Genomic DNA, 24717 nt, shown 5'->3' on the forward strand with positions numbered 1-24717 from the left:
ATGGCGGCACGTAGAGTTTCAATCACTCGCAAAAAGCAGTAATCTGCTGTCACTAAAAAACACAATGTCCAATCTCTCCCAAAGGTCGCAGGTGTGATGAGACTCGAGCTTGGAAATGTTTGTTATGCTATTTGTCAATAATGGTTAGAGCGCCACCTAGTGGCATGACTATAATCCTGGTTGAATAAGATGAAATGTTAGCTGGTGATTAAAAGCATGAAATCCATCAATGTGACATCACATCGGACGTGCCGGTTTGAGGTGTTGGCAGTGGCTCGACGTGCCGGGGGTGCGAGGGCCCTCATAACGCTGCTTGCAGCTTTAATTAAATATGCTTTACAAACTCTGTTCTTCTTTTATAATGGCTTTTAAGTTAATTATTTGGATATTGTAGTCATATAAATGTGAATTACAGCTGAAGCAGAGAATGTCACTTTAATGGACCATAACATTATCAGATGGCTGTACCACTGACCCCCTGCCTTTCTTTAACTTACAATAAGGAAACTATTTCCCAAGTGAAATATTACATTGTTCTGGTTGCATAAATACTGTGAACGTGCGTTTAAAAAAATTCTAATGTTGCTTTTATGGTCATATTAGTGAGTTATTGTTCTGGAAAATGTATTAGATGTTTCTGTGAGTTTTCTATGTGTCATTTTAAGTTTTCTTAAATTTTCAAGAAAGGTACAGAATATTTCAATAAGATCCCAGATAGAATTCCCAAAGCAGGTGATTTGTACTACATTCTTTCTCTAACTTTAATCTTTGCTGAATTTCCAAACCTCAAAAACGCAGAAGGAATTTCTTAGTTGATGAATGAGAAGTGCATCAAGATTCTGCTTGTTCACAACGACGCCACCGCTTTGGCAAACATCCATCATGTAGCTACAAACACTGACGTGTTATCGCTGTAATGAATATCTAACATCAGGATTCATTAGGAGTTGATTATAACCACTTAAACCTACACGGAAACGCAGGCTGGCAGGTTAATTTTTGCATGTATGAAGAGCATGTGTGTGCACGTGTCCAAATATGTCAGTGTTTTTGTTTCTAGCATGCTTGTGCAACCGCGAGGATTGCCCATTGCTAATAGGTTTGTAGATAGAGGAGCTTTATTATGCTCTTTATGACTTTTTAACGGACTCACAGCTCACTGTTGAGCATATATGTGTGTGTGTGCATTTGCATGAGTGTGAATATTAGTAGTGAATATGAGCAAGCTGAGTGCAGGTTTGCAACAGAATGTATTCCGTGGGGGTGGTAGTGTACTGAGAAGAGGCCTTGAGGGAATGAGGGCTCGAGAGATAGGTGGTGGAGAGAGAGCATGACAGAGGGATAGTGATGGGTGGAGGAGAGAAAATGTATTTCATCAGAGAGAGAGAGAGAGATAAAAGGATAGGCAGCGAGACAGAAAAAAGAATGATGGAGTGAAAATGAGGAAAACAAAAGTGGTACTAACTCTGCTCCATGCTGTGTGTGGGCAGATAGAGTGGCAGTAATGAAGAACAATATAGTAAGACAAAGTAAATGAAAAAGAAAAAACAGTCACTCATTTATGAAGCAAATATACACCTGATACTACCATTGCGGCTCTAAAATCCAACCTAATTTTGGACTACAAATGTAGTCTCATGTTACTGTTCTGTGTTGTGATTATCCCCCTGCTGAACCATCTACATCGGTCTGTCATTATCTTACAAAGAAAGGCATATAGCGGTTATAAAAAGTACGTGCCCCAACTCAGTACATGAATGAAAGCAGGGAGTCCACGACTATTACACAATAGCTGTGGAAGAGAAATGTGGGGAATGGTTGTTGCTGTAGCTAACTGGATCTTTTCAGCGGCTTGTGTATGATGGGCTGAATGAGAAATAAGTAACTTGCAGTAAGTAATGATATGCTAATAAGCCATGTTTTCATTCTGTTATGCTAGTTAGCCATACGGAGCAGTTAATCATTCATTAACACATGTTCTTAGAACGTTTATTTTAAGCATTAATTACAAATAGGTCAGCATAATGAAGTACGGTTTTCCTTTATGATGTAATCATAATCAAGCGATCACATCTGTTGTATACTCTTTTTTTTCTTGTTCATCCATTTCAATGACTTGAGGTATAAACTAAAATGTGGATTTAGGAAATGATTACAGATCTACTTGATGATATCCTCGTGAATTGCAGGATTGAGGACCCAAATGGAGACACAAAAGATTCACTGACAAACAAAAGACAAACCTTTATTTCAGCTGATGGAAACTTGATAATATAAAGTTCACCAGGACAGTGAAGAAAATTCAAAACTGAACCACAGCAATGATTGAAGACCCTAAGATAAACATGAAGGCAAAATAGCACTATCTGTATGTGAAATGGCAGTCAGAGAGTTAGACACAGGAGGGTAATAAGATGCAGGTGGAGATAGTAAAATACAATGAAAATGGAGTAGAAGTAAAACTACACACAAGACACTAGAGACAAATGAAAATAGAACAAGAAGACAGTAACTAAACAGGGAAATGGAGACAGATGAATAGACTTGACAATTAACTTGAACTTGAACCCAAATCCAGACACAAAAAATGGACTGAAAAACAAAAGCAAAACCTATATTTCAGCTGATGGAAACTTCACAATATGAATTTCACCAGGACAATGAACAGAATTCAAAACTGACTGGTGAAACACAGCATGGATAATACACACTGAGATGAGGACTGAGGGAAGACAGCACAATTTATAGACAAAAGGATAATCAGGGAAATAGACACAGGAGGATAACAAAGGTAGATTGACAACAACACAGAAGGGAAAGCGAAGCTAAACACGAGGCACTAGAAACAAATGGCTACCAAAATACAACAGAAAGTAAAAAACAAACAGGGAAATAAAAACACTTGCATAAACTTAACCTAGGAGACAAATGAGAATAAGACAGGAAACACTGAGGAAACAAATTAAATTCTATAACTAGGACTAAATTATAACAAGAGTAAAGGCTCCCAAAATACTCAAGAATAGAAACAACAGAAACCAAACTAAGAACATCTAACACACAAGCTGGAAATAAACCTCAAAAAACACAAAGACAAATCTGAGATCATGACAGTTCTGCTTTGGAGTTTGTTTTTTGTTTTCATTTATATTAGTGCTGCTTTTAGAACGAGTGCTTTCTTTCACTGAAAACATTCATGTTCCTATTCTTGCGTGCATTCGTGTAGCCCGACTAGTATTTAAGTGCTTAAGCAGAAGAGAAACGTTGTGGCAGCATAACCAAGGACAGGAAAAGAGAACTACTTATTATTGAAGTGCTTGTGTAATGATAAACAGAGCTCAAAAATCTGTAGAGGACAAAGAGAGGACATGAGGTTGTGAGGAAAAACAAGCGGGGAAGATGACAAAATGGACAAGACGGGGGATGTGAGAGGAAGAAGAGAAAGATAAGTGACGAGAGAAGGGCCAGAGGATGGCAGGTGATGACAGGGAAAAAAAATCATGTATGTTAGATGACATAGATGACAAGTATGTGATGGAGGGATAAAGATTAGGCTGGGTGAAAAGAAGGAGAAGCAGAGAGGCTATGTGAATTAGAGAGAAATGTGAAGGAGTGAAGTGAAGTAGAGGAAAATGCTGGAGAGAAAAAAGAGACAAAGGGGTGGAGAGTTTAGAAGTTTTGAAATTGTAACTATAGGGAATTGGGACAAGGATAGAGTTTGATAGCGTGAGGTTGAAGAAGACTACGGCAGGAATATAAATGTCAGAAGATGCTGAAGACATGCAGTTTGCTGGAGAAGGAGGGCAAGAGAGGGCGGATTGTATAAATCCATCCTTCCTTGAAATATAATATGACATTTATGATGTGTACAAATCTGGAGCCTCTTACCAGCGCTTCAGGCAAAATCCTCCCAAATGTTCGGCATTAATCAGGAGGGTGAGCTTCAAAGACTCAAGGTGCTCAAGTAGAGCGGCTTCGTGCGTTAAAAGCAGATATGAACGTTAAATTCAGATGTTTTTTGATACCTGTTTTTATTACCATTTCTTTCAAGTCCCTTACAGTCTCTCTTACACTTTCCTTTTAAACACATTTCCTTCATTTTTGTTTGTTCATTTTTGTTGTTGTTTGTAATTCATCAAATACTGAAAAAAGTCTTCCACAAAAAACAAGCCAGCTTTGTGTAAGTTTTATTAATTTGATTGTTAAAGGGTTAATGTTTTCATATGCTGATGGTCAAGGTTTGCTTGTTATATTCAAGTTGAGTTTGATTTTTAATATAGTGTGAATGAATTGCTGTTTGGTACTTAACCTTTGGTTGTTGGATATTACCACCATTCAAATGTGCCTGAAAGGCTTTTGCTTCATTATGACAATGCTGCAAAAGAAAGTAAAGAGAGAATCGTGCCTTTCTCAATAGAGGACATATCTTTCAGAGTTTTCTGTTGTATTTGAAAACAAGGCCTCTTGATTCTAGGAAACATAATCACCTGCAATACTGCATACTGTTTGGCGAAGTAGGAACAGCAGAGATAAGTACACTAGGATTTTGTGTTGTTTTGCTTTGCTTTGTTTTAAAGGAAATACCGAAAGTTATTTTTGGCCAAGTTTGACAGCCCTTGTTGGAAAAATAGAATATGTGATTTGTTTTAAATGATGCAGGAAACATCTGAATTATTGATTCAGTAATAAGAAAGCCTCTGTCTGCCTGCTACACACAAACATATACACATTTTTAAGTACATCGAGTCTTTTCAAGCCAGGCCAGATTTACTTGGATTAGATGTCACACACTGCATCACATTGAAATAAGAAAGGGGGGGGGGCAAGAGTGATAACGACAGCAGAGAGAGGAGATAGTTAGGGAAATATGAGGAGGGAAGCAAGCTGGGAAACATGGGGTAGAGAGCAACAAAAATGGAGGAAGGTTGAGCTAAATAAGGAGTACGAAATGGAAAACAGCTTGGAAGGGAATGTAGGCATGACGAAGCATGATAGAAAGGCAGAGGACAAAGAACAAAGAGAAAGAGAATTAGGGAAATTGGCTAAAAGAATGTTGAAAACAGACAGACCTAAGGAAAAGTATGTGAGAGATGGTGAGGTGGAGAGGAAATGAGCAAGTTAGGATAGTTGACAAAGAAAGGGAAACTCTTCAACAGGTAAAGCTCCAAATCAGGAAGTAGGAAGGCAATAATCCAATATTTGGATCGATTATCAGTCTGGTTTTGGCTCAAAAAGCTGGATTGGCCATGAGTATTTTATGCTTACTATGCCAGTAACTATACACCAGTTGCTAGAGGGAGAGCTAACATACCATGGTAGGTAACAGCAGTTTGGACGTAACTCGTGCTGTGAGGCAAACAGTGTTTCTTTTATGTCTATAAAAGTTTTGACAAGCCCCTATGACAACACTTGTCCCTCTCACTCTCATTATGGAAGCTTTTATTGTGCTTACAGTAACATAGCATGTTGTTATTTGTTCAATATTATTTTGCCTATTCTGTATCCTACTCCATACATTTGTCTGTGAGGAGGTGCACTCACGTGGTTGCTGGAGATGTTAGCAAGTTGCTAGGTGAAATCAGTAGCAAAATGTGTGTTGCACCAAAACGTTTTTATGATTGTGGCAGTCATTGTAGTTGGCATAGAAGGCAAGACAAGTTTATTTATATAGCACAATTCAACAACAAGGTGATTCAAAGTGCTTTACAGAGACATTAAAAAACAAAAACAAATAAAAAGCATGATTTAAAATTGATTAAAAAAAACAGTAGATAAAATCAGTAGTTAAAATGTAAGTTTTGAAATTTAAGCTTAAAAGTGTGGATTTGGTGTTGTATTCAAATGCAGCTGAGAACAGGTGAGTCTTCAACCTGGATTTAAATAAACTGAGTGTTTCAGCTGATCTGAGGCTTTCTGTGAGTTTGTTCCAGATATATGGAGCATAAAAGCTGAATGCAGCTTCTCCGTGTCTGACAGTGTCTAGAAAACACTGACTGGTGCCTCACCACTGTAGCCAACATGTTTGGGAAAGCCATAACTTTTAGTTTGAATGTTCTCCGTTTTACAGCTTGTCTTACTTTTCAAATCTTTCATACGAACTGCAGGCAGTCTGCTAGCAACTAAAGCAATCTATTTGAGTTTGTACGTGCAGCACTGTACACGTATAGATCTGTGTGATTGGAACTTTAGAAACTTTATCAATTTCATTCTGCCTAACATCACCCTCTAGTAACCACTCGCCAACTGGTTGAGGAATACACATTTTCCCTTGTGACCAGTGGTTGCCAGATGGCCTCTGTGATTGGGGCTAGAGTAATTTCTCACTCAGGTCACAATTAATACAAGAAATGGATCAGTGCAAGTTTTGTCTACATGCTGATATGATAGATAAGAAGGAGAAGATAGACACTTTATCAAACAGAGCTATAATTTCACAGTAGCTGTCAAGGGTATACACAGGTACACTGAAGATACACCTTAGGTCATTCAAGTGGTACATTGCTATCACTCTAATTATCATTTACTTATAACTTGGCTTGGGCTTCAGTATATTTTCATAACTGGCTCACAGCCACCTACTCTACTGTTTCCAGATCCCTGACAATGCTGGCCAGACAGGAGCTGAGTCAGCTGTTGTTTGGAAATCAGCTGGACCTTGCCAAAAAACAGTCCAGAGCTGACTTAAAGAGAAACACAAAACAAATGTTGCCGTCAGTTTTCTGTCCCCGGTTGCACACAAAGGGATACGAATTTAAATGTATCTCAGATGAGCTAGTTATTTCACCTAATGCTTAATGAATGAAGACACACAACAAATGTTCCACCTACTAAAAGTATATTCATATGTGTGGGAGGAAGCAAAGCCTTGGGTATCAACAGTAGGTCTCTACAAAGGAAGCAGTAAGGCAAAGGTCTGTCTAGATTAGAAGGGAAAAAGGTAAGACATTGACAGAGACGTGGCAAAGAAAGGGGCGACCTTGGCACAGCTTTGTGTGACAGTTTGACAAAGAACTGGCGTGCTGCTGAACTACAAATTCTGCTGGCTGCTCGCCTCCTTAACGATGGAGCAAATTAATTTACGTGCCTATAATGAAAGAAGTGAAGGAGGAGGGAAGCAGGGAGGAGAGATGAAAAAAGTAGGAGAACGAAAGATTTTTCTTGCACAAATCAGGTTACCTGGGAGATTTGTCCATGAATGCACAAGGGGATAGACGGCAGTCAGAGGCATCCCTCTGACATATAGTCAAGCACGCACACAGTTTGCTTCCATATTTCATTTAATTGTGCACACATGCTAGATATGGTCAGAGTAACTTACTGCAGATGCACAACCCTGATAACGAAGTAACCATGTTTCTGGGAATACTTGAACACAATAGACCCTGTATCTAGCAAAACTACATGAGAATTGTGTATGTGAGTATATTCTGGTGTGAGGTCATATGATAAATATTAGAGCTGTTTTTATATCTGTTCCTGTCATACTCCACTGGCCTGCTCTGGTCACCAGTGACCATTAATTCTTTGTCCTCCTCCCTTTCCTTTCTTACACACACACACACACACACACACACACACACACACACACACACACACACACACACACACACACACACACACACACACCTACACACACTTACACATTAATTCTATACTCCCTTTCAGCTCTCACATCATTGCTGTAAATAACAGTGTGTTTGTGTGTTTCGCACACGTGTGTTTGTGTGCGAGTGTAATTTAGGGCATTTGACACTGTAGGACCATAACCTCTGCCGTTCATCGCCATCATCACTCAGCACTGCCGCTACCTTGCTTTCATCATCACATTGAGCCGGAAACACTTAAGTCTAGCCTTGTCACAAATCAGTAATACATCATGTGATTTATGCTGTGACGTGTGTTTGTGTGTGTGTGTGTGTGTGTGTGTGTGTGTGTGTGTGTGTGTATTCCTACACATTATCCTTGTCAGGGTTCCTGTCACATTACTGTCATCAGCTGCAGTTTCAACAACAGGTGTGTGTTTGTTCGAGAGACAAAGGAATGATATTTCAGATATTTCTTCAGTGCCCCGTTTCGAGTCGTCCTTAAGAAAAGAAGAGAATCAGATAGAGGCATATGGTGATAGGGAGAGAAAAGAACAAGGGGGAGCTTTACAGTAGTAAAAAGCTTGAATGGATGAGCGTAAAAGGCCAGAAGGCAGGTGTAAAAACTAAGTGAGGTGGGAATGGATTTTCCAAAGCAGCATACAGGGAGTGCAGAATTATTAGGGAAGTTGTATTTTTGAGGAATAATTTTATTATTGAACAACAACCATGTTCTCAATGAACCCAAAAAACTCATTAATATCAAAGCTGAATGTTTTTGGAAGTAGTTTTTAGTCTGTTTTTAGTTTTAGCTATTTTAGGGGGATATCTGTGTGTGCAGGTGACTATTACTGTGCAGAATTATTAGGCAACTTAACAAAAAACAAATATATACCCATTTCAATTATTTATTTTTACCAGTGAAACCAATATAACATCTCCACATTCACAAATATACATTTCTGACATTCAAAAACAAAACAAAAACAAATCAGCGACCAATATAGCCACCTTTCTTTGCAAGGACACTCAAAAGCCTGCCATCCATGGATTCTGTCAGTGTTTTGATCTGTTCACCATCAACATTGCGTGCAGCAGCAACCACAGCCTCCCAGACACTGTTCAGAGAGGTGTACTGTTTTCCCTCCTTGTAAATCTCACATTTGATGATGGACCACAGGTTCTCAATGGGGTTCAGATCAGGTGAACAAGGAGGCCATGTCATTAGTTTTTCTTCTTTTATACCCTTTCTTGCCAGCCACGCTGTGGAGTACGTGGACGCGTGTGATGGAGCATTGTCCTGCATGAAAATCAGGTTTTTCTTGGATGGATGCAGACTTCTTCCTGTACCACTGCTTGAAGAAGGTGTCTTCCAGAAACTGGCAGTATCACTGGGAGTTGAGCTTGACTCCATCCTCAACCCGAAAAGGCCCCACAAGCTCATCTTTGATGATACCAGCCCAAACCAGTACTCCACCTCCACCTTGCTGGCGTCTGAGTCGGACTGGAGCTCTCTGCCCTTTACCAATCCAGCCACGGGCCCATCCATCTGGCCCATCAAGACTCACTCTCATTTCATCAGTCCATAAAACCTTAGAAAAATCAGTCTTGAGATATTTCTTGGCCCAGTCTTGACGTTTCAGCTTGTGTGTCTTGTTCAGTGGTGGTCGTCTTTCAGCCTTTCTTACCTTGGCCATGTCTCTGAGTATTGCACACCTTGTGTGCTTTTGGGCTCTCCAGTGATGTTGCAGCTCTGAAATATGGCCAAACTGGTGGCAAGTGGCATCTTGGCAGCTGCACGCTTGACTTTTCTCAGTTCATGGGCAGTTATTTTGCGCCTTGGTTTTTCCACACGCTTCTTGCGACCCTGTTGACTATTTTGAATGAAACGCTTGATTGGTCGATGATCACGCTTCAGAAGCTTTGCAATTTTGAGACTGCTGCATCCCTCTGCAAGATATCTCACTATTTTTGACTTTTCTGAGCCTGTCAAGTTCTTCTTTTGACCCATTTTGCCAAAGGAAAGGATGTTGCCTAATAATTATGCACACCTGATATAGGGTGTTGATGTCATTAGACCACACCCCTTCTCATTACAGAGATGCACATCACCTAATATGCTTAATTGGTAGTAGGCTTTCGAGCCTATACAGCTTGGAGTAAGACAACATGCATGAAGAGGATGATGTGGACAAAATACTCATTTGCCTAATAATTCCGCACTCCCTGTAGTGAGTCTCTCCACCAATTATTATTATGTCACAGTCACACTACTGCCTGGAATACTGTGAATTTTGGTCCATAGGTATTGTTCCTCAGTTGACGATTATTGACTCTGGTAGCCGAGACTTTTCCTGTTGCACAATGGCAACGCTTATCTCTCCTTTAAAAAAAGAAAATTCAATTCAACTCTTTGTGTACATATTGCAAATGTTTATGTTTCTCGCACACAGCATCTCACTAAACCACAGTGAGTTATACATATCCGATTTTACACAGAATGAACAGTAATCCCTTTGTTTTTCAAAAAGCAAACCCATTTTTCTTTGATAAGCAGCATTTTATGTTGTATAGTGCTAATTAAGCACATTAAATGTTTATAAAGGTTATCATTCCTACATAGTAAATTGCAGTGGTTCCATTGCACTCTACAGCACAGCATCACACGGCTGCAACTGCTAGCGTGGGTGTAGACTCTTAGCCTTGTTAAAAAAAAAAAAAATTAACCTCTAGATAAACTTCTGTTGTGCAAACCAGATAATTATGCAGATAAATATGCATGTGTGATTACACAATCATGACATTTTCTTTTTTAAATGTACTTGTATATTGTTCACATGTTGAAATAAATTACCAATCAATCAAATCCTTTGATCTTTCACAAACACACACACACACACACATATCTATATCTATATATATGTATATATATATACAGTATATATGATGATGATTGAGTGTGTGAATCAAGATTTTGTTACTTTCAAATCAGAAGGAGAAATTGACCAAATATGAACATGTAGATGCTGCTTTGTTTGTTAACTGCATATATTTACAGTGAATAAAAAGAGAGGATATGTAAAAGCGAACATTACTGAGATTCCAGCAAATATTGGCTGGGGCAAAAGAAAAGACTATTCTAACTTATTTGTGGCTTTGTGTGACAACACATTCCCCTCTTTTTTTTTTTTTTTTACCTCTAGCATCACTCATCCATCCCAGTCGGTTGTTTAGCAGGAAGTAGATAAACAAGTTATTTATTACCTCTTTATCAATGTAAACAAACTAGGAAATGAATACTAAACACTTAAATTTGATCGATACTTCCTGACCAAAACACTTTAAGTTTTTGAATCCTACATCACTAGAAATTGACCACTGTTGCTGATAATGCTGTTGACGTCAAAGGCATGGTTGGGGAAAAATGTTGATGATTTAGTACTTCTGCTCACACGCTGTATATGTGTGTGTATGTGTGTGTGTGTGTGTGTGTGTGTGACTGCCCTTGAGGCATCCGTGTAAAGCAAGATTCAGTACTTTTATATCCTGGCTTGCTGATTTATGCTGTGACGTCTGCCTTTGCACTCACAATCACATTACTGGAAGGGAGGAAGAGCCAGGGCCCTGTGTGTTGTTTGTGTGTGTGCATGTCTGTGTGTGTGTGCGTGTCTGTGTTTGCTAATCAGCATGCAGTAACGCTGTTGTTCCAAAATAGCTGACAGTGAACAGCAGACATTTACCAATCGTCTGTTCTCATCTCTTGTCTTGTGCTTTCTTCTTGTGAAAAGTTAATTATTTTTTTAATATGTACACATTAAAGATGGTAATATTTGGGAGATTCCAAAATAGTTTGATTAGTGTTTGAGTTCAGAAGCCTCAAAAGGTTCATGCTACTCTTCAATCATTAGGAACAACAGGAGCCAAGTTTAGCTTTAGTGAAATAAAGATGAGAAAGAGTCAGCGAATTGTAGTGTGTTTATTTTCCAGACTTAATTCCGATTCTTTGTTCACATTTACCTTGGACTTTCATGCCCCCCTGCAGTGACTCCATGCCCCAGAAAGGGGCCCCACCCACAGCTTGAGAACCACAGCCTTAAGGCATAAAAGCATGTTTAAAACACATTTGGATTAAGATTCAAATCTGCTTCACAGACCAAGGACTTTTTTTTTTTCATTATCACCTACATTTTTTTCTCATCTCCCTTTCTGCATGCACACTGGGTCTCGATTAAAGAGTGTTATTTTCAGTCACATGCACGTAGCTAATATATCACCGTGCAGGTGTAGCAGCTTTGATAGAGAAATGATATAGGTGATAACAGAAGAAAGAAAAGTGACATGAAAAAATACTACAATACGGTGTCTTCTTCTCCATTTCAATATCTTTTGTTACCATTGTGGTCACTAGATCCCAAAATGCATTGCTGGTGTGATAAAGGAAATACACACTTTACAAGGAAACAAACCATATGCAAAGAGAGTGGTGTACGATGCAGTAAAGCTTTTAACATATGCCTGGGAGCAGGTTACTATGGAAACATCCTTGTAGAAACCTAGATTAAAGGAGCCATTTACTGTTCCCTCTGCATGTTTGTAAAAAAAAAAAAAGACAAAAAAAATATTACAAAACTTTATCCACAAAGGAAAACACACAGAAAGTCATAAATCAGCTTACTAATGTCAAACATTTCGATGTGCTTTTGTCCTCTAGACATATAACCTTTACAGTGTCATGGTTCCAGTTTAAAATCTGTACCAATCCTCTCCCAGCAGTGTCATCTTCAAACTGATTGGGACCTTATTCAAAATTTATCACTAATGGAATAGTTAATGTCTTTGTTCTTCATTCTTTATCGCTTTGTCCAGGCCTGCTTGTCTCACCTCATCTATACTGCATGATTATAAAAACAACCAAGACTCAATCAGTTGCCTGGTATTTACAGTTGCCTAATGCTGAGGAATCAAGTGATTGAACGATACATATTTAATGAGGCCTTTGACGCAGAGGCAGTTAACATATCATTCCTAACCGCATGTGGTTTTGAATGAGGTGTGCGTATAAAGGCTGTGCTGGAATGGATTGCCCTTCAGAAGTTGAGTTTAATCAAAACGTTGTTTAAACTGTTGCAGATGTGATAATATTTAGGGTTTTACAAATTTTGCTAGCCACATATCTTTTTCTAATTAAATGTATTGACAATTAAATTATTGACAGTTTAACAGATTCCAGTAACCTAAAAAAGAGCATAAGGAAGAGATTTTTTTTTAAACAATTAAAGAGGCAAGTGGATTTCTAAAGCACAAGAACCAACTAATCTTATTGTAAAAATGTAATACTGTATATGATTTCCTGGATGATGTATCCAAAGTACTGCAAAATAAAGACGGTGAAGTTTGGGCTCTCTGGGATTTAGTCCACAACCTTTGTGGTATTAACATCAGGCTATGCACAGCCAATTACAGATATAGTTTTCTAAATGTGGTACAAAACAGCCCTCAGCCAAAGCAGCCTTCTTGGTTATTGATGGATTTTGCTACCTGTGTCTTACACACATGCACAGGCACACACATCCACACTATACAGTATGAGGCTTATTTTCTGGTCAATGAAATGCGGTTAGCAGTGCTTCACTGCGCTGGCTTACACAATTAGTGGCCCAGTGGATTCAGGGGATAAACTGGGTTGAATTGAGAGGCTAAAGAGAAGTAAAATAAGAAAAAAAAACATATGGTTAATTGTGTGTAACAGACCAAAGCATAGACCGAATCTCTGCTAGCCAGTCAACACCCCACATTGCCTCATTTGTCTGTCTCAGCAGCACTGCAGGTTGACATTTATTTTTATGACTAATTTAGTATTCACTAGTGGGAACTTTATCTGCCACTACAGATACTAACACACACCAGTTCTTCTTCCATTTCCCCTTGTGGGGCAACTGTTTTGTCTGAGTCAGTGCCCTACACTAGGTAGTTTTTGACACCGGAATGAACATGCATGTAAGCCCATTAGTCCCTTCTTTTTCATGCAGGATGCCAGAACAGGGGCTAAATACTTAAAGTCTATATTTCTAGACTTATTTGAAGCTGGTTTCATGAATGTGGGTAATATAATTGGTTAAATTTTGCTGCCTTTGGTTTCCAATACCAGCATTACAAGGCAGTTAGCCATTTAAAGTATGTAAATGAAGGAGATTCCCTGTAAACACATTACTAGCTATTTAGTGAGTAGTAGTGAGGTGGTTATATATTGGGGAACTCAAGCACAGGTGGAAAAGGCATCAGCGGCTTTTCTATAGGTAGGGTGAACACTAAATCCACTTGGATGGAATTATATTTTGAGGCATTTCTTTGAAGAATTCCCTTTGTAGATTACATACTTCAGAGTTCTGTAAAAATAACCCAAAAGATAATGCCTTTTTTGTTTCTTTCCTTCTTCTTCTAATAGGTGCCATCTTTGATGAGTCAGCACGGAAAGATGATGAGGTGTTTCGCCTTGCTGTGGCGGATCTCAATTTAAACAACGAGATTTTGGAGACAGAGAAGATCACCATCTCTGTGGAGTTCGTTGATGGGAACAACCCTTTCCAGGCTGTGCAAGAAGGTAGGGAGATAATACTGTGTTGTAACATTTATGCATTGCACCAACAGGACTAATAGAATGTATCTGTTTCAAATTGAAATATGTTTTTCTTAAATATGTTGATGCATGCTCAGTCATCCAGGTAAGGAAATCCCCAAAAAGTTGATTCTGTTCATCTGGACGTAGAGTTTTCTCCCACTGTAAACGCTACGTCCAGATGAACAGAATCAACATTTTGGGTTTTCTTAAATAGCTTTTCTTATATTGGCCTTATATAGGGATGGGTGTAATTCTGTGTTTGCTTCACATATTCTAAGTTACACGTTTGCTTTAAATAGATTTAAACAAAAAAAGGAATCATTTGTGTTTATTTTGATACCCCAGCTCCTTTTTTGATTTTCAAATAATCCTGAATTGTTTATGTAACACAGTTAAATACATGTATTAATTTCCATTTGATCCAATGCAGATTTAATTAAAAATGTGTAAAATTTGCAGTATTTCTACAGACAATCTTAGTCTTGTTATCATTTTAGAACTGAAACACATAAGCATGCGGTGCTTTCACAGTCATTTCAGCATTTTCCTGACCTATTCTATCTTAAGAACATGAACTGATTCATGTGGGAAAAAATAAAGATTTGAAAAGTTGGCCAACTTTTAAAAATATTTTATTTTTATTTTGCATTGCTGGCAGGCCTTTATGAGTTGACCTGCATCACAATCAGTTGAGGATATGAGGTTTTTTCCCTCTCTCTTTTTTGTTTGGGTTTCCAGCCAGTTTATTTAATTAAAATCTAGTTTGTAGAAGAAATTGACTCTGGAATGTTCATATTTTTAATCAGTGGACATTCTGAATTATACAACTTTTTTTCATCCATGTGGGCATTTATATTTTAGTATTATAGCTGCTGGTTCAGAAGCCAAACCAACAGGCTTGATTTTAAATTGGAATTCAATATGAAAGAATCACGTATAACTAAGCTTAGTTTGACTTGTTGACTTATCACTGGTAGTAATAAGAAACAGGATTCAGTGAGGGCTACTGGACGTTTGTGCTTTTTATATGAACAGAAACATTTACAAAATTATTAAATCTGAGCATGTTTTCAGTGCATATACATTTTTCAAAAGTTGTTACTTTGTTTTCCTTCCAAAGACTCAAATTTTCTTTTAATTTTTCAGAGTGGCCTTTCCAAGGACATCCTCAGAGGAATGCCTTCATTTTGTTTGTTAGTTTGTTTGTTAAGCCACCAAACACTGATCTATGAATCATTCAAGCATAAACATCTCTCCCAAGGGATGAACCAGTTTTGTATCTACACTTAACAGACAACTTAGCAAAGAACCAGTCTTAAATTGTAACTTTGGACACTATGTTACTAGCAGCCTGTCACAGAAACCCATCATTTGTGTAGTTGTTTTTGCTTTTTTTCTCCTTTCTTTTGTGCAATCTGTGAAGAATGCAAAAAAGAGATAGCAAGATAGTTTGACAGGCATAAAATGGTATTTTTGCACTAACAAGGTGATTTCGAAAGAGCTATTACTGTAGCCCAAAACTTGCCACATTTCGGTGTGCTGGATACCCTTAAAAAATTAAGGAAACTGGACAAATGGAGAGAAGCTGGAGACCTGCAAAATTATTTACCAGGCGAAAGATGGGATTTGATAGACATATCTTTAAGAAATTATAATAACTTTAAAGAAATAACAAAACCTGACATACTGTAGGACCTGTATCCTGAAGCCTCATCAGAAATAGTCTCAATCAAGGGGAAACTGTCAAGAAGCCCTTTTTAAGGAAGGGAAGCGGGGAGAAAAGGCTGAGGTATTCCAAATTAACCTCAGCAACTTAACATTATTCAAGCAGTGTGGGATTCTTTTGTTGGTTTACCTGCTGATCACATGCTTAAACGCCTAGCAGCAACCCTTGTTCTCACCAATGGGCTCTGTAGCACAACATAAATTAAAATAACCCAGAACATCATTAAAAATAAGCAGAGAGAGAAAGAATGTGTGGGTGTATTAATTGACAGTGCCACAGGGCATACATGAACAAACATACACAGTGAGCACACCATAACATCATGCAAGATGTGAACAAATAAACATATACATTAACTTTAAGCTGGGGCTGCTGGAGATACGAAACAAAAGAACCCAAGAATAGCTTTCTTTATAAACATTTACCTTAAACTTTCATTATTTTTATTTAAAAATTAATCTTAAAGTCATCATCATTCTTTTTTAAACAGATGGCATTGTTGTTTAATGAAGAGTGCTGTGAAAAATTACAGGATGTAATTTAATGATGTGGACATTCAGTTCAGCTAAGCAACTTTGAATGACATGTTCACTTTATTGGTGTAAGCATTTGAATTCAGAAATATTGCAAAATACAAAATATAGAAATGAGGCAGAAGTATTGGCACTGCCTACATGACTAATGAGTCATCTGACAACAGGCTGTGTCACACACATTCTTTTCTACTACACTGTGTGAATTGCTAATCAGGACATTTGTCTAAATTGTCTAATAGTCATCCAAAAGCCTGTGCAATGTAAATAAATTCTCATCTATTGTCTTCCTCTCAGGATGTAAGGATTATGTGATTTTAGAAATGTCATGGTTGATTCACTCTTACAAACGTCTACTGTGTAGTACAAAATTCTTTCTATAGAACATGGAATTAACAAAATCCAACAATCAGGCTATCACGAGCAGATACAACTGCTGCACATATGGGCCAGTATCCATGATTTGGGAACCATTATACTGAGTTCAAGTTTTTCACAGAGAAGCTCGTATTTTGGCTCAATGAAATGGAAGTGAAATGGAAAGACAAACTGATCGTCACACAAGCATCCATGTGCCTGTGATCGTTTTTGACTGGCGGGCTGCCTTAGAATAAACAGAGATTTGATCAAGGCACAATAATGAGCAGGCACGAAAAGAAACAAACATTTTGTTGTAAACCATGTTGCACCCGTGTTTATGCCCTTTTAGTTTATTTGCTTCGTCTGATACTTGTGCATGCATTGTATTCGTATTTATATTTGAAATATACCTTAGAGTACACACAGCTGACTGTGATTAATTTGTAGTTTTGTTAAATTTACATACATTGTAATTGGGATGAGGTTCAGCCCTTCTCCATGACCCTTTATTCTACCAGCAGAAGAAGGGCAGTCAAGAAATTGCAGTAATTACATATTTAAAAGTGAATTCAGAGTGATCAAATGCATAAAGCTTTTTAATATTGCACGACAAAATTACTACTGATGATTTGCATTAATTCGTATTCCTTCTTTCAGTATTGGATCCCTTTTTTATTGATTAAAGAAAACAAGTGAAGAGGAGGGTAGAATGGGGTCAAAGTTAGAAACGTGAATAAAACAGAATCACTGTTCTCACTGCTTTGCAGGTTTTTTTTAAATTGACTTTAGAGATTTAAAAAAAGAAAGGGGAAAAAGCCCTGAATAGATTTCTAAGTTCTGACAGTTTACATGTTAGGACTTTGAATCCCTTCCATGATTTAATTAACTGATAATCAAATACAAAGAGCCCTATTATCAACATCCATTCACACACTTAAGTAAGAGCACACACACACATAAAACATTATATTAGCTTTGGTGAAACAGAAAAGGGAAAAACAGAGAATACATCTGTGGGCTTGTTTGCATTTCACTCAAAACAGGCAGCAGGATTAATGCCCATAGCAAACAATGGTGGCCAAACTGTAAGTGTATCTCCATTTTAGAGATTCCCTCAGGGGAGTTTGTGTGGATGCATTGTATGTGCATGAGTGCATGTGCACTCGTGTACCTCTAAGAGCCTTGTTAAAGCTGTTGCTTTGATATAAGGGTCTACAGTGATGTTTGGCACTCAGGCTGTAATTCTTTGAAGTTCCAACCTTAGTCATTCCATTAGCTGGGCTCTACGTGCGTGTTTCTGCAATTGTTTCTTCCTTATTTATTTCAGTGAAATATTCAGCTTGAATCTCAAGTGTCTTATTTAGAATATTAGAACCATGTGAAATAAAGACTGAAGAGAGATGTGACAGCGCTCCAGGAGACTGCATTTGAATGCTTGCTCTTTGACCGGGCACACTAAGCCACCAGCATGCTTCTGAATCCTCCAATACATGTCTTTATTTGTCCTTTAGTGTTGCTGATAGTGCACATTTTGCATTGAAGACTAAATTAAATTGATCTTTTAAAATTTGGAATCTAATGATTACTGATTAATAACTATTTTGCTTCTCTCTCTCTGTCGCTCTCTCTTTTTCCCTACTTTCATTTGTACTGGCTCCTACAGGCCTCAGAGCCCAGAGCCCAGCCCTCAGTGTGTTGGTCAGTCTGTCCAAACTTGTGGGCACTGCAAAAAATGAAAAAATCTTCGCAGTCTTTCTGTTTCTCTGGTACTGAGCATACTGCCTGTCATTTCTCTGCCAGTCAGCCTATTCTTCTTCTGTTTGCCTGGCTGTTAGTGTAGCTGTGGCTGCTGAACTTGTCTATCAGCCTATTTGTCTGGTTAAGTAGTGACATGGTCGACCTTGCCATTGCCTGTTTCTCACGTACTATAATTTAAATGGATTGGTGGCAATTTAAGTAGATTAAAAGTAGTGAATTACACTGCTTCAAACAGAAGTACTATTTAACTATGAGTTTTCTCTGTTAGAAACCTTATAAGCTACAATTAGCAGATTTTCAGAAATTACTTATATGCATTTCACTTATCTTTTTGCTAACTTACAGTCCACTAATGAAAAATATTGGAATTTGTGGCCATATAAATTCAACATTTAGTGGCACTAAATTGGCTTTTCGTGAGGGATTTCTAAAGATAATTGACAATAAATGTCAAAACCTACTGCAGTCAGAAGTATGAACAGCAGCATAAACAACATGTCGTCTTTAAGGGCTAGATTTACATACATGAGCGTGGCAATTTGCACCTCGCCTTTCAGTCACTTTATGGCGCCAGTCTAAGTGTAATTAGCACCAGATTTGCAAAGGTAGTAGCTCATTATGCAGTCAGCACTTGGGACTCTCTCTAAGACACATTATGTGTCTGAAGCAGAGGGTGGTGGATGCAGTTCAGTAGAGGGATTAGTTGGAGATCACCAAGCTAAAAAAAAAAAAAGTCATGATGTAATAATGCTGTAGGGCAGAAGGCTCAGCTGAATCTCAGATGTTTCACATCTTAGTGGAAGTGATAGGTTAAAGAAGCCAGGTTTATGGTCAAAAGAAGCAATTTGCCAGATTTTAGTGATATGATATGATTATTATATGATATGTAAGATTTATAAACAAAACAAGTTGAGGTCCATGCTCTGCATCTCTTCTGTCTTTTGTATTATTAATTGATACAATTGTATTATGTATCAGTCATATATATACAATTTGGTTGATTTATTATCTTCATTTTTTATGCATAAAGACATATCACAAAATGCACCTCTTAGTCATTAGAGATTTCAGGTAGTTTAATTGAGTAATTTATTTTTCAAAGGTGTGACAAATTCTGTGACCCACAGTAAATCTAAGAAAGTAAATCAGTGTCATATTTAAAAACAGAATTTCCATGTTCTTGTACATAAATAGAGTCTACTATTAAAAAGGACTAAAGATATGTGTCTGTGAAGGTTCTCAGTCATCCAGGTCATCGTAGTCTAAGGAGCTTGGAAAGAAAACCGTCTGGACTTCTGTAAGTTGCTTGAAGACTTTTCAGAGTCTTTTCTAAGCACAACATCCCAGTATACTTCAGACCCAGCCACACACTCAGACAAAAACTGGTTCATCCCAAAGACAGAACTACTAAACACAAACTTAACAACATAGTTTGTGCTGTACAGTGTAGCGAGAAATGCTTAGACCTCTACATTGGAGAGATCAAACAGCCACTTCATAAACGCATGGCACAACATAGACGAGCCACCTCGACATGGACTCAATGGTCCATCTGCATCTAAAGGACAAAGGTCACTCTTTCGAGGATGCCGTTGTTCACATTTTGGACAGAGAAGACAGATGGTTTGAAAGAGGAGTGAAAGAAGCCATCTATGTCCACTGTGAACGACCATCTTTGAACAGACCCGGTTTACGACACCAACTATCTGCAATCTATAATCCAGTTTTGAGATCCCTTCCCATCCTGGGGCTTTTGACCTCAGGAAATCACATGGTAGGGTGTGGCTAGGTTTCACAGCGGGTTCTCCTGAAACCTTGGCTGATTATGACCTACACCCGTTTTCACACCTTGACTCGTGTGATTAGGTAGAGGATCATTAGGGGGTCTATTGTCCCTCTTGGGGGAACACTCCCATAGGGCTTAAATCTGTGACTCTCCACCATTTGACCTTAGAACTGAAGAAGCTTTTCGGATGAGAAGTGAAACGTCTTCAAGAAACCAGACGCTTTTCTTTCCAAGCTCCTTAGACGACTAAAAATATGGTTTACGTTAGTTTGTTTCCATAGAGAGTGAATTCATTTTTTTTACTGCTACTAACTCCAAGATACATGTTGATAATACATGTCAAAGTCACAGCAAATATATGAGATAATATAAACCACAGTAGAGTATGCCTGCTAATTTTAATTGAGAGACCACCACATCTATGTCTAAATCTGCATCTGTGCCACAGTACATCTGAACTGCTGAAAGTAATCTCTAAGCCATAAAGGATAAGAACTTTTACAGCAAAGTGAGTTATAGAAAGATGGCACATGTCAGTATCTGCATCTCTAAAACTGTAGACCATTCTACAAAAGAGCTGCCAAAAAAGATTTGAGTCTCACAGAAAATTATGTCTTTGAATGATTTATTCAGATGATTTACTGCTCCCTTTGCCCGATGGCCGTGTGTGTGTGATTGTACAGAATTGTGTCAGAAGTGTGCAAAGTGGCTTGGATTTAATCACACACTTTCCCTCCCTTTTGCCATCCTGCGTGGCACTTAATTGTGGGTCTGCTCCTGTCACTTATATTCACATTTCACTCCCTACCCGATATCTCTAATTTCTATAGTCCATCCACAATAGACACTAGTTGTGGAACAGGTGGAGCTTTCTGTGGGGTGGGTTATTTGTATGTGTGTGTGTGTGTGTGTGTGTGTGTGTGCATGTCAGCCTACCCGTTCATGTCTCTATCGATTAAAGCAATGAGAATCACCTAATTGGATAACAGTCTATGGAAAAGTGGGGGGTGAGGAAATGGAAAGCAGGAGACCACAGGATGGAGGGAACTCAATAGTTGTCTCAGCTTATTTTTCATCTCAGCTTAGTCTTGACACACATTGCACACAGCTGCATTTGCATGCACACTGCCACACACTGTGATTTAAGGGAAAGAAACAAATATCAAACCAACAAACAAAAAGAAACATAAAAATATTGTACCTTTTCTAGAAGGTGTGCAGAGTTATGACAGAGCTTGCCAGCATCACTGGCTAATATCTAAATAGTTTAGATAATTGAATCGCTAATATTTAACGTTAAATACTGTAATAGCTAATTATTTTATTTTATGTATAGAATGACTAATCTCATCACATGACTGCAAATGATCCCTCAATTATACGCACAGCACAGTAGACTGAGTACAGCATGTTAGCTGCTCTAAATATATGAGAAAATCTCCTCACTTCCCAATATCTCGAATGTTTTCCTAGAAGTCAAAATTCCCAAGCAATTCCCATGTTTTGTTTCCTGACACTTTGAATTTATTCATAAAGCAAAAGTCCTGAACATTCATTCCATTGTTGTTGTTTTTTTGCCTTTCTTTGTTTGATATTTTTTAGTTGATTGCGCATTGATTTTCTTTCAGTTTCGGACTGTTGAACAAACAAAAAGCTATTTGGCAATGTCACAACAGAGCTTTTAATTAATTATCTGACAATTTACACAACAGCAGATCGTGTCATACTTTTTACAATCTTTTTACATTAGTTTTCTTTTTAAAAATTGCATTTATTGTACCGTCAATCGGTTCTCAGACAGATCAGCACCGTGGACAGTGCCAAACCTCACACATTACCTTTTAGGCTTGCCTTGGACTTGTGAAAAAAATGGGCTACAAGCAATGAAAGGTTGCAGACACTAATGCAGTTGCTTCAAAGTATATTTGCTTCAACACTTGCACATATAGAATTAGCTTTAAAATGACAGTTTCTACATATTTCTCCATCAGTCTACATTGAATAATAAAATATTTGGCGCTATGTATTATTTTGCAAAGTTATTTTGTTTTGTGTGCCCTAATTATGCTTTCACGTGTATCTAGAATATGAGTAAAGTAGACTGGATCCTTGGCAAAATGAACAAGCCTTGGACACCACACTACATGTCCATGAGAAAAAACAAATAAATAAATAAATAAATAAATAAATAAATAAATAAATGTAGCAAAAGTCTAGAGTAAATCGAGGAAACTGTGTAAAACTATTTTTTTAAGCTTTGATTCTTCATGAGAACACAGTGGCTTCCAAAACTAAGAAGAAGAAAGAATTGAATAGAATAAAATGGAAAAGAATTGAATAGAATAATCCTTTAATTGTCCCACAAGGGGAAATTTGGGTGTAACAGCAGCAAGAAAGACATATATACAAACAAACAGTACACAAGACACAGAACAGAAACAGACACAATTTTTGCATATTTACACAAAGGACAATGGTTACCAAAAACAGAGTACTGTACCATTATTAAATTAAAAATACAATTAAATACAGATAAATTTTATGTAATTTAATAACGGTACAGTACTCTGTTTTTGGGCAAAAATCTGTTTTTGGTCAGAAATGGGCAAAGCGGAGTAAGAATGAAGGGTTTTGATAGAGGTGACCAAGTATGCAGAGATAGAACCTGTGCGAAGAACAGCCATGTTAGAACACTGTCTTGTTGTAGTGGTGCTTGACACAAAAAGACTTTTCATTATAAAGCATTTAACAACTGACGTAGTCATTTAACAAGCCTTTCTTAAGAACTCAGACACCGTGTGGGAAGGATTCTTTGCTCTGATAAGTAAAATATAACAATGTTTGGCAGAACTCCAGGCATTATGTCTGACATGCACCAGAGACTGCTCATTACCTCACTGATATCATCACTAAAGTCAAACATGATGGTGGTGATAGCATCATTCAGTAAAATTCCTTCCCAGTGGCAAGGATAAGGAGAATGGTCAAAATTTAATTTGCTTGCATGCAAATATTCTTGAAGAAAGCCAGCTCCAGAACACAGACAGTCTAAGATTGGGGCGTCAGTTAACCTTTAAAGTGAAGTTAAGTGATTTTTATAACACATTTAAAACAACGGGAGAACCAAAATATGCTTTCCAAACAGATTCATTTATTTTCCGGGTTGCCAGAAAAAAAAAGAAATTACAAAACATAGAACTCTCATAAGTATAATGAAGCAGCTCAGCAGTGAACAAAAACCATGCAGCTCCAACAGTGAGGTCAGCGTGAGTCAGGATGAGTCTTTGACTGTCAGGGTAATGGACTAATGGGCAAAAAGTCAATTTCATTAATTTAAAAGGAATTAAAGTGAAACATCCCTAAATGACCTTGCATCTTTTTTTTGTTACATCTTAACTTTCACATGATGTGAATCTGTTTTCATTAAAAACACCACCAAGAGTTCTACGTTATATAAATGAATTCTTGCATGAATCTTATTTGCTTCTTGTTGGATTTTTGGTTACATTGCAAAGGTTAAAAATCTGATTAAACTTGGAATATGGTGGTTTCTGGGTAGAGAATAGCAAGGTACATGACATGAACATGCAATCACATTTACAAGCTTTTACATAGTTCACAATCCCAATGTTGTTTAGCCTAAAAGATCATGGCAGTCTTTTTCCCCCAAAATATTTTCATGTGTTAAAATGACACAAGCTATAGTGGTGGAAATGTTTCAGCAGCAGTGAAGATTAATTAAACGGGATGCTAATGCAAAATAGGATGTGTATAAAAATTAGAAAATACGTCATCTTCTTAAGATCTTAATTAAAGTTTTAATGGATTTGAGTGACTAAAATATATTAAGAAGTTTTTTCATCTTTTCTATATATATGTTCTGACACAGAAGTCGTTGTGATTCACAGGAACGATGTGGTATAGTGCCAATGTCAGCATGAAGCAAATGCCTTTAGGGTGTGAGAAACATTTGACTGCATGAGCGTGTTGAGAATAACTCAATCAGACTTTGCCATGTTGATGAAGCAAAAGCCTGTACCACTATTATGGGACTTACCATGTATGTTTCATCCCAAATATTTTCATATTGTACCTACAATGTTTAATAATCATACATCTTTCCTTTTTTGAAGGATCCATTTTGCCCAGAATGCAACAAAGGAAGACTTAAATTCTGTAATCAGGCTACAGGCTATTTTGAATTTGTTTTCTGAATATTGCAGTCTTCTCCATCTGTAAAATATTAATCTGGCATTTAAATGATTTAGACAACCCCACACCCCTCTGTTGAAGTCTCAATATGTATTCCAAACATAATCAAGTGCAGAAGCATGTATGCCGTAGCACTCGAC

General features: G+C 37.7%; 1 protein-coding gene across 3 annotated transcripts in view; it reads left to right on the forward strand.

Annotated features, from left to right (window-relative positions):
• The window catches only part of grid2 (glutamate receptor, ionotropic, delta 2), a 576013-nt gene that overhangs the window by 95487 nt on the left and 455809 nt on the right, over positions 1-24717 (forward strand). For all 3 annotated transcript variants that reach the window (XR_015131855.1, XM_086314608.1, XM_086314609.1), the window contains exon 2: positions 14029-14184. Coding sequence is in view for 2 of the 3 variants with exons in the window: in XM_086314608.1 (XP_086170734.1) it covers positions 14029-14184 (156 nt within the window). In the remaining variant the exon portion in view is untranslated. The remainder of the gene's footprint in view (positions 1-14028; positions 14185-24717) is intronic.

This window comes from Aulonocara sp. 'chitande type north' Nkhata Bay, linkage group LG12, assembly GCF_057382095.1.
Source record: "Aulonocara sp. 'chitande type north' Nkhata Bay isolate Kocher_YH1m ecotype deep benthic linkage group LG12, A_spYH_male_GT1.1, whole genome shotgun sequence".
NCBI lineage: Eukaryota > Metazoa > Chordata > Actinopteri > Cichliformes > Cichlidae > Aulonocara > Aulonocara sp. 'chitande type north' Nkhata Bay.